The sequence below is a fragment of the Capsicum annuum genome, chromosome 6 (assembly GCF_002878395.1).
Source record: "Capsicum annuum cultivar UCD-10X-F1 chromosome 6, UCD10Xv1.1, whole genome shotgun sequence".
In the NCBI taxonomy this organism is placed as follows: Eukaryota; Viridiplantae; Streptophyta; class Magnoliopsida; order Solanales; family Solanaceae; genus Capsicum; species Capsicum annuum.
This window is the reverse complement of record NC_061116.1, coordinates 218,850,154-218,861,417: the sequence shown is the minus strand read 5'-3', so window position 1 is coordinate 218,861,417 and position 11,264 is coordinate 218,850,154. Positions and strand designations below refer to the sequence as shown.

Sequence of the window (11,264 nt, the reverse complement as noted above, 5' to 3'; positions counted from 1 at the left end):
TGTTTTAAATTGCTCTCATATATGTTGAATAATAAATGATTATTTTGGATATGCTCTGCATACCAGTACATCTATATTGACCCCCCCCTACCTCTCAGGTTCTGAGACTCAATCTGGGGATCCAGATAAGCAGTAGATAATTCAGACAGCTGATCAGATTGTGCAGTGGTGAGCCTTCTCTATTCCAGAAGGCCTGTCTTTTCAGATTATGTCACTGTAGACACCTAATTTTGTCAGGCCTGTCTTTTCAGATTATGTCACTGTAGACACCTAATTTTGTCACTGCCCGATATCACTTCTACTCATTTTTATCTTATCCTACTGTGTACCCTCAACCATGTAATAATTCCTCTACAAAATAACAAAAATAATAACCCCTAGCTAGTTTTATTTATCCTAACAACCTACCTAATCAAAATAGAACACATCACCCCTACCCCACATGACCCCGGGATATTTCTTCCTCACAAAGGAAAAGGAGGCGGGTAATTTTTTTTGGAAGGGGGAGATACACAGAAAGGACCATGAGAGAGAAAAATGGACAGGATTTTCACTCTTTTTCTTAATAGAATAATCCACATACACAAAAAAATAAAAATGAACATCAATCTTCTTCTCCATAGAAGATACAGAGAACTAATACAGAGACACACATTAGAATACCTCATATACAGATACTCAAAAATTACACTTCTTCATTTTCTTTTTCTTGGACTATTCACCTCACAAATCAAACACACACAGGAGACGCACAACTCGCTCTCGTGCTCACACACACACGCACAGATCGGGTGAGAAGAGAAAAGAGAGAAGAGAGAAGATTGAGTGATAGAGAGGGGGGTTTGAGAGAGAAATCGAAGTAGGGAGAGATTAGGGAGGCAAACGGAGAAGGAATAACGGTATAAACCCAACGCCTCGACTGTTTTCCGGTGAACCTTCTCGCCGAAATCGGTTTACGAGTTGTCTCGCTGATCGGCCAAGCTTGAAACTCAAAAAAAATTCTTCATTTTCGTTGTTCAGTTCCGTGTCGTGATCGACAGTTTTGGGTTCAGCTGTTTTCGCATCTCCTTGTCGAAATCGGGTTGCGGGTTCATCGGTTTTTGCTCCGGGTTTGGAATTTGGTTTTGCTTTTCGTGTCAATCAGTCCTCAAGACCAGTTTTGGGGTTTCAAATCTCTCAATATTGAATTTGAAGTTGGTCGCTGAGGTTCTATTGGGAATTCTAAGTCCGGGTGTTCTTAATTTTATTATCAATGAAATCGGCTCTTCAAAGGTCCATTTCTTCACTCTATTTTTTTTATTATATTGACGTTGGTTAATATTGTGATTTTGTGGTGTGGTTTCGAATATTTTGAACAAATATTAATTGTTGTTGCGGATATGAATGATTGGTATACTTAAATGTTTGAATCTTCGTTCGGGTATGAGTTTGATGTTGGTTTCAGATTTTGAAAAGGGATTTGATAATCGAATTGGTTTAATCACGTGGTTAAAGATGGATTTGGGGGTGAGAATTGAAAACTTAATAAAATTGGAGAATTTTTTTTAGTTTGACTCATTGGTTGTTTGATTTGAAATGAACATTTACTCGAATTCGATAACATCATGTTTAGGTCGATATTGAATAAGGCAAAGAGTAGGTTCGGGTAAGCAAAAGTAGGACTGGTGATTTTGAATGTAAAAATATTTGTTGAATGGTTTTGATTTTATGAATTTGATTCAAATGTATTTATTTGGCCGGGGAATGCCTCGAAGGATCTGTATTGATTTATCCGGGGAATGCCCCGAAGTACCTTGTACTTGGAAGATGTTCGTGGTGAAGGCTCGAGGCATTGGATGAAGTAGTGGAGCGTAGTATAGGATTAATCTAGAGTAGAGTAGATTTATATTTCCACATTATTTATTCCTGGACTGTATAATTTGGACTGGACATTATTTTGGTTTTAAATTTTCTTTGATTTGTTTGTTTGCTTGTTTTGCATGTTTGTGTGGTTTATACATCCATAATGTTAAATTAACCGATACACTTCACCAAGCGACCGTGGTCGAACCACGGGATCAAGGGGTGCCTAACACCTTTCCTTCGATCAACAGAATTCCTTAATCGGAATCTTTGTTCGCAGATCAGTTTTAGAGTCGAACCGTTTTTTGAAAAAGGATTTCCAAAGGTGACTTGGCACACCCGATTTATGCCAAGTGACGATTCTGAGTTTAAATGTAAAAAGTTCTTTTTCGAAACAAATTTTCAATTTTCAATCATTTTGTCACTTTAATAATAAAATCCTTTTGAACTTAAAATCTAATTCTTTTTTCTGAGTTTAAAAAAAAAGGGGGGGGGGGGGGGTGACAACTCACTTATTTCAGTTTTGATCTACTGGGGGCCTTGTTCCAGTTTCAAACAATTGTCAGATTTTCATGTAGTAGAGATTTCGCAGACCGAGCCAGATGTTGTTTAGATGTAGTCGATTTACACTTTTCATACTTATGTTGAATTCAGAATTGGCCATGTTTCCGCATCTTCTTTTATTATATGACTGTTGTGCATGATTACCAGATAGAGAAGGGCGTTCCGGGCCTTCATGGTTCGGGATGTCCGTCACGGCCAGGCCCTAGTTCGGATCATGACATTCTTCTACTACTACTAAATATATAGATATATAAGAGAGATTAAGAAAATAGAACTTCATTCCTATTTAAATTTAATTTAAATTCAATTTGATATATATAGATATTTGATCCTATAATCTATCTTGTTATTATCTTTGCCTTTTCATTTTTCCTTGAGCAAGGATCTATTGAAAATAATCTCTCTCATCATCACATAGTAGGGATCAGATAAGATATGCATGTATACTACGCTCAGCAGACCCTTGGGATCATACTGGATTTACTAGGATTTACTAGCACCGTAAGGGAAAGATGAAAAAAACCCTCACAGGGAGTGAAGTAGCACCTATAATTGGAATGATATTTCAAGCTGGCTTTTATTCATGTTGTTGCAGCAACCATAGAAATGGGATATGCTAGTTCAACTAAAAGTACTTTATTGAAAAGGACTATCATAGTCTAAAATCTAAAATACAACTGAAATATACTAGCTAGCAGCAGCACTAATTAAAGATCTAGAATGAGTATCTGGAGAAAGGGAGGAAAACATGTATTGCTCTGGGACAACCACCCTTTCAACGTTCGTTCATCATTTGAAGCTCAAATTCTTGACAAACCAATAAGAACAACTAGTAAATTCCGGGGATGACCCGGTAAGGCACCTTGTCGCAATACTTTTTCCAGTATTTGCCATACCTGCAAAGAAGCAAAGCTTAGTCAAACTTTCACTCTCACTAGATTTCATAGACACAACGATGCCAATAACACATTAATAATAACTGTTCAAACATCTTTAATAAGGTAGACCATAACATCTAACGTCCTGTTGTTTACTGACATTAGGGGCAAAATGCTTGCACTAAATCTTTTCATCACTTTAGTACGATCTAACGTTATGCCTCGAGCTGCTTATACCTCTCGCTTATCAAAACAAGCCCATCTTAAAAGTAACATCTTTTATGAGGGACCGGACAAGGAAACCACCGATAAAGATGTCTCTTGATGCTACTTTTCCTTATCAAAACAAGCCCATCTTAAAAGTAACATCTTTTATGAGGGACCGGACGAGGAAACCTCGGATAAAGATGTCTCTTGATGCTACTTTTCCATCCCTATGTTGCTTGGATCCTCCAAAAAATGTATAAATTTTGGAAGATCCGACGTGGGTGGGCAGCATTTTTGGAGGATCCAAGCAACATAGCTTCTGGCAAGAACTCTCTGTATTGCTCTCCGCCGGAAGTAATATGGAGTATAATTTTTCTATTTCCTTAACTAAAAAATGAAATGGAGTTCCATGGAAAATAAAAGGCCCTTTGTCTATACCTAAGGAGGTCAGGGAAAACAGTAGCAAGTATGCACGAGGGAGAGTGCGCAAGTTTTCAAGTTTAAAAACAATAAAAATGTCTTTTTGAATGCACACAAGGTTCTTTATGTATTGAATTGCGTAAAGATCAAGCTTTTGTAAAAGAGTGAGAATAAGGGTTGAGTTGCTTACTTTGACTTGCACCGTTCATCATCCCTTTTGGCTCGATCAAGAAGGAGGACTATCAGATAGATTACATAGAAGTAGGGAATGAACTGCAGGGAGTAAAAGTAATGAAAGAGGAGGGATTGGTTAGATTCCACCAGCACACCTTAAGTGAACAGCGAAAAAATGAAAGAAAAGAGGCAGAATACTTTTAAATTTCTTCTTGATATATATAAAAATGTCGGATTCTGTCTATTTGGTGCAAGTGAACGCTTACATGGTTGAAAAGAGCCGGCACACACCAGAAAAATGAAGCTAGTATTTCTGGAACATAATGGAAGTGTCGGGATAAGCCCCACCTGCAAAATATTTGAGGTTTATATTGAATGTTGCATCTCACGTATAGACTCTCAGATCGGGAGCTTTAGAAATAATTAAAGAGAAAATGAGAACAAAACAATGTTCGTTGAACTACACATGCTAGCTCATTTAGCATTCCTTGAAACTGCAATCTGGGCTTATAAAGAACAAAATTCATGGTTCCATTGACTACAACTTGTAAACAAGAAAATTGGTGGCAGAAAGAGAATAACTATCTGGTCCTATAAAGTTAAAAAGGTTAAGAGAAAGGAACTGACCATCCAGATGTCAGGAGAAGGCTGGTTTTAGTCTCACCAGTGGTAGTAGTGTATGAGGCAACAATCTACAGGACAATAGAAACCAAATCAGATATTATTACAAAGGGGAAAGAAAATTCTGTAAAGTAGTTTGACTACAAATGGAGTTTGAAACATCAAGTCGACTTATGTATTATATTAGTGGTAATGGAAGTAAATATAAGGATTGATCAAACTGGTTAGATTAAGAAAATATCACATTAAGTTAGAAAATTGAATAGCTAAATTAATTTGAGTTCTTGAAAATTGTGAAAGTTGGTTAGATTGATAACACTAAAGGATGCTATCAAACACTTTAGGATGTCATAAAAAAAAGAGTATCACAAAAGTTGGGACCGAGGGAGCAAATCATAGATGCTATCCTCCAACCTTCGATGGAGGCCTTCCCCAGACAAGCGCTTTGCCATTTGTTTTGCGGAACTCTTGCCTCTGTCTGTCACAGTCATAGTTTATGTATACGCAGAGAATACCAGCTACTAGAATAGAAATTGCAAGCTGCAAAAAAAGAAAAAGAGTCAGCACCATCACAAGAACAGAGCTAACAGACTAGCGATGGTCAAAGAAGCAAGTACACTTACAATTTTTTGTTAACCATACAGCTTGGAGAAAAAAATATACTTATATTTTTAGCTTATTCAGATGTTCTTTAATGCTTGTAATTTCAAATTCTATGCATTCCGTACTGGACATTCACATTGTAATATGAGTAGTTTCTTTTTGTAGGTTGGTATAATGCAAGAAATGTTCCACTGCAAATATCCTCTCAAAGCAAATTTGGGTTTCTTCTTTCATTTTCCCTTCCTGCATCTGTCTTTCTATCCATAGATCGGCTTCGCGTGGATAGATCTTTGCCGGGGGAGATTGGTGCCCCTTGAGGTATGCCCTTCCGGTGGGTTGTACCTTTATCTGTCTTTTCCATCCAGTGTCCACACTCAAAAAATCATCATCTCCGATCTCTCTTCGCAACTCATTTGTTGGGCTAAGAATTTCTCTCGACATCTTTCTTTTATTATTGTCGTTAATCTCATATCTAGTTGCATGAGGTTTTACAGCTAAGATCTTTTATCCTACACTACGTAATAGATAAGTTTGTATGTATAAACAAACTGCAAGTATCAACATATGGTGGAACAACCTCACACATGCCAAGAGTTGAACCTCTGAAGCTGTAACCTTACAGATCTTTGTTTTCCCATTAGAGTTGTGCACCAAGAGTGTGTTACTCATCATATCTTCTAACAAAGAAAGGAAGATGTGGTTTTGTTTCATATCTAAGAGCTCTTTCTATGTTTTGTAATTCAATTACATATGGCATACCTTCCATATAGATCTTAAAAAATTAAGTTTAATTATTTTCATATTCATTGCCTACATATAAATATGACTGCATTCAACATGTTACGGAAAGCATTCCTCCATCATCGCAAGCTACCCACCATCTTTAAGATTACACCAGTTTCCAGTGGATGAAAAAGAACAACAGATTGTTCACAAAGAAAACTGTTCATACAAATGATAATCTTGGTATAGAAAGATACTAAATCAAAACCTTCGGTACAAATGGATAGAAGTAACATCCAGTGGACAATGAATTAACATCAAACTAACATATGGCAGAGTCTTAGAGGAGTCAAAAGTACCTGAGGTCCAAGATTTACAGGGTGTTTGACAAGGTACATGCCGGGAGAAGTATATATACATGGAAGAAATACCAAACAACCCCAGCATATGTAAAAGCCGGCTGCCAAAACAAAATTAAGAAGCAGAAAAGATTATACCTTGCACTCATAGTAGGGAATAGGAAACCAACACAGCACGGGAGAACAAAGGTAAGGTACTAAAAACGACAAACTAGTAAACAAGACAAATAATACAAAGCATGTACAAACCTCTGTCATGTGCAATATCCATGGTGTTCCAGTAACCTGCTTCCCACCAAAAGAATTTCGTGACATACACCAACGTTATTATGGTATGTACAAGCATGGAATCAGAGAGATTTCCATATTCTTCATACTGCCAAATTGAAAAGCGTACATCAAAAAATGTTGTGAACTGTCAAACTCCAAAAATTGGAACTGACTATTGAACAGGTCCTTATACTGATTGTAACCGAAATTATTTGGGACTCCTCAGATGAAAGAACAATAACATAGTTTAAAACCTCTGAGCCATGGGACTTCTAGAATATAAACAAGAAGGTACTTCAATTAATGCCTCTCCCTCCCTCTCGGAGGGTCTACCGCATTTCAAAGTCAAATAACGGAAAGCAAGTAAAAAATTATTCTTTCTCATTGCCTGACTATAGAAACCAAATACCAGCCATCAACAGTGTTAAGAGAGCTAGCAACAATAACCAAATTTGAAACTCCGGAACTGCAAGATATAGAATAGCCTTCGTCCTCACTTTTGAGGACTTCCTTAGAGCATTTACCTGCTTTATACAGTAGGTAATAGGGAGGACTGCCCAAGAAATCATGCCAAATCGACAGTTTGTGAAGACCTTGATATCAAAGTGCTTGCCAATGCGAGGATATAGCTCCATCCCCTAAAAGAGTAAAAGAAGTAAATCCCTAGGTTAAGATATATGAGATCACTCAAAAAGGATATTGCAAGATGCAAGTACAAGATCCAAATCAGGCCTTTCTAGTATAACTGGTTATCTAGTATCACCAATTTCATTTTTCATTGAGAAAACAAAAGACAGAATAAATTAATCAAGACAGTAATCTTTATGCATACTTTCGACAACAGGTTGTTTGACTTATCAAAGAAAGACAAGAAATAGTCCTCATGTGTATTGCATCTTAAAGACAAGAAGTCTTCATGTGTATTGCAAAAGATGCTTACCCAATAGTAGTCGATAATTATGTTCCCTGATGAACCGTGATCAGTGGAAGATGGTGCAACATGACCCTTGTAAATGTCAACGTCACGTATCAGAGAGGTATATGAATAAATAAAAACACATTATGACAGGATTAGTTTATATGTTTACTTTTATGTATAAGAAGAGACAGAAGATTAAGCTTCCAAAATTTAGAGTAGAAAGAATCTCTCCCAGATGATCATACACAATGGTAGGATTGAATATTCCAAACCTGACAAAGAGGGAAAAGTATAAATAAGGACCAGAAGGTGATTAATTTTCTAGACTTAATTACTTGAGAAGCACAGCTCTCACAATTAATAATCAAGATGGTACTGAATCATGACAACCAAATAAGTAGTTACATGAATACTGCACAAGAAAATAAGCATTTTCCTGGCAAAACTAATGATCAGCTTCACAGAATGGGAGGACAGAGAGAAAGGAGAAGTTTCACATTAATCAGACACCTAATTATGGTGAAGTTGGACATTCACAAACTAGTGCAGTAAAGATACTCAAGAATTGATATTTTAACTAAACAGACAAATAAGTTGGGGCTATACCAAATTTATTATGTGCTGTGCTAGCTTCAGTTATTAGACAAGAGAAAATCATAATGCTTTCCCATGCAAAGCTGCTATTCCCAAAGAGAACCAGTATCATTTACAAAAACAGCACTCTATAGATCAAATTTTCAGAACTCTACAGAAAGTAAAAAATGCCGACAGTATGTGAATGGAACTTCTTACCACCAAAGACTGAGATAGGTAATTAGCGTCACTATATATGCTGCCACGCCATTTGCCTGCAATAAGCAAAACATGAATTTCAAAATTTTAAGTGGCTTAACTGTAAAACAATTGCAGAGAAGTCTTTTACTGTGTCAGGAAACAAATTAGTGAAGTAAACTAGCCACAGTAACATTTGCAATTCAAGAATTCACATAATGAAACAGGCCACAGCGAAAATCATCAGAAGAAATATCGTCAAGTACCTTATAGACTGGCCTGTGTCCAGTTGGAGATATCGGTCCTTCGACCCTTTTACCAGGCAACAAAAGCTGAAGTATAGCCTCAAATAGAGCATAGCAAATTATTATTTTTCCCGCAACCGCAGTGGGTCTTGGCCAAATGTCAATTAGTCCTTGCAGGCCATTCTCCTTTAGGAAATTAAATGTTTGCAATACAGATCCGTCAGCATGAACATTTGTATACCACCTGCATGTAACACATCAAGTTTCCAGAATTAAATCAATCACATAAAACATATCCTCATTAAGAGACTATTCAACTAAATTAGCAAGTAATAAGCTGAAACGTTAGTAGACTTCATGTCGTTTAGATCCATTTCTCAGCCTTGCTTTCTACACCAACTATACTCCTTTCACATGTCTAAATGTATTGCTTTTGTTGTAAAACTGGAATCTTTATCACTTTCCAGGTTCATTACCATTCTCTTCTGCCTATGTAGTCAGCCTAGCAATGATCTCTGGAAGGAAAGAATTGAATCATGGAAAAAAGAACTACTCCTTCCACTTTTACTTCTCTACTAACAGTGATCTTTTCAGAGCTAAATTGAATTAGATCAGTTCAATATTTTTAAAATTTAAATTTTAGATATTCAAGAACTATACAAAATACTCTAAGTTGCAATCTTTCTCGTATTAATCTATCCTAAAACATTGGTCAAAGTTTAAGCAATTTGACTCTCGAGAAGCGAAACATGATAATTAGCACCAAAATGAGGAAATATTTTGTTTTTCCAGCACCCCATAACAATGGGAACAAGGTTTCAAATTGCAATAGAGGCAAAAACACTAGGTTGATTTTTCTAATCTACATAAGCCTTGGTAGACAGAGTTAATTAATTAGCAAGAACCAAGGAAATGGGAACAATAGAGGTGTGCACAAGGTGGTTGGAACACCTCCATTATTTTCTTTTAGAAAAATCTCTTGCTGTATGCATCAAAAGAAGCAATCTTGATCAAAACCCCACAAAAGAAACGGTCAAATCTTGAAACAAAACCCCATAGAACACATGCAATTCAAAGATCTGTGAAATTAACAAAATTGTAAAGAGGATGGGAGCTTACATGAGAATAACAAAAGGGGGTACTATAGTGAGAAGAGTGAGCATTGAGATATAAGTGAATAAAGGAGGGTGAACCAACTGAGAATCCCCCATGCTTCTTCCTCCCTCCGTGCTCTTTCCACTTCTTCTTCTAGTTTGTATAACTTGAACAACGACACCAAAGATATCTCCACCACTTCCAGTTCTTCCCTGATTCTTTACATACAATATTTTATAAAAGGGAAATCTGTTGATTCGCTAATGCCCACGTGAGGAGTTGCTGCTGGCGGGCTGCATTAAACAAATCACTGAATTCAGTAAGTCGTGAAGTCGAAAGAGACGCATAATTATAATATATGATTGATTATATGGTGAGAGTTGGTGGCATTACTATTTTCATTTTTTTTTTTTAATGTTACACCTTGTTTGGATGTTTGTTACCTATTTTATTATACTCCCTTTTACATCTGTTTTAGTAGAGAAGTACTCTTTTTTCTCTGCTAATATTAACTCTCTATCTAAATTTGATTATCTGAGACTTATCAGAAAATTGAAGAAAGTTAAAAAGGAAAATTACTATTAGGTCATCCTAAATTATAGCTATGCATGAATCCTATAAACTAGAGATTAATGGTGTGCATTAAGATATGTATAGACTTATGAACAACAATTTAATACAGTAGCCCTAGCCCGACTTTGGCGCCGAGTCTTGGCCCCAACAATGGTAACTTTATATTTAATTAATTAATTATAAATTAGTTACTACCTCCCAAAATAAGATTCTCCATGTGTGTTTCTCTTCTGCTGCTGAAAGTGAGTTAATTTCTTAAATTGTCACTCCACTTTCATTAAAGTAATTTTTAGAGTAAAATCTTTTTAAATAATATTATCACTTAATTTATAAAAATATCTCACTAAAATAACTTTTAAATTTTTTTGAGTCAATACTAACAGTGAACTTCATATACATTTTCAATAAGGTGAAAACAAACAAAAAAATTATTTTTTTAATGAAATTTTATTTATATATATCAAATAACCATTAATTATATAAAATTTATTTAATTCATTTTAAATGTATCTTTAATAAAATAAATTATATTTATGTAATTAGAGCAAAATGATGGTGTAATCTTTCGTTAAAAAGCGATACATATGTCTTTTATTTTTAATGAAAATTTATATATTTCTCATTTTTTATATTTTTTTTTGTAAAAATTCAATCTAATTATAGAATATATTGTACAAATGTGCACAGATGAATAGTAATTATGCGTCATCATTTTTGTTTAGATAATCTTTATTTTTTGTTAAAAGAAATTTTTTAAATATCAAACCTTTTTAATTACAAACTTAAGATTAGTATATAGGGAAAAGGGGGGGGAGGGGGAGGGGGTATGATCTGTTATGAAAATATTATTTTAGACAGCGCCTCAATTTTTTTTGGTAACCATGTAAAGTATCATTAACCAACAAAATAATACACCTAGAGAGCCCTTACCCTTTAACCGTCTCAAGCAGTACTAAGGGTAAGCCTCAAGTAGTCTATTTACACTTCCATCAACATCTAT

The 11,264-nt window shown here is 35.5% G+C and overlaps 1 protein-coding gene and 1 long non-coding RNA gene across 2 annotated transcripts; one reads left to right on the top strand and one right to left on the bottom strand.

The window, feature by feature from the left end:
• The first annotated feature begins 290 nt into the window (after positions 1-290).
• On the top strand, positions 291-1,966 carry LOC124899357. The gene is made up of 2 exons (XR_007056812.1): positions 291-1,272; positions 1,613-1,966. It is a non-coding gene; the product is annotated as an uncharacterized LOC124899357 (long non-coding RNA).
• A 992-nt stretch (positions 1,967-2,958) lies between these two features.
• On the bottom strand, positions 2,959-10,185 carry LOC107875679 (7-dehydrocholesterol reductase). Its single transcript, XM_016722485.2, has 13 exons — positions 9,716-10,185; positions 8,618-8,840; positions 8,373-8,428; positions 7,750-7,852; positions 7,602-7,667; positions 7,186-7,299; positions 6,641-6,767; positions 6,392-6,492; positions 5,121-5,246; positions 4,713-4,777; positions 4,352-4,433; positions 4,102-4,184; positions 2,959-3,302 (listed from the first exon to the last, which is right to left on the bottom strand). Exons 1-13 carry the CDS (start codon positions 9,805-9,807, stop codon positions 3,236-3,238), a joined length of 1,305 nt encoding a protein of 434 aa, XP_016577971.2. The 5' UTR covers positions 9,808-10,185; the 3' UTR covers positions 2,959-3,235.
• Positions 10,186-11,264: the final 1,079 nt, after the last annotated feature.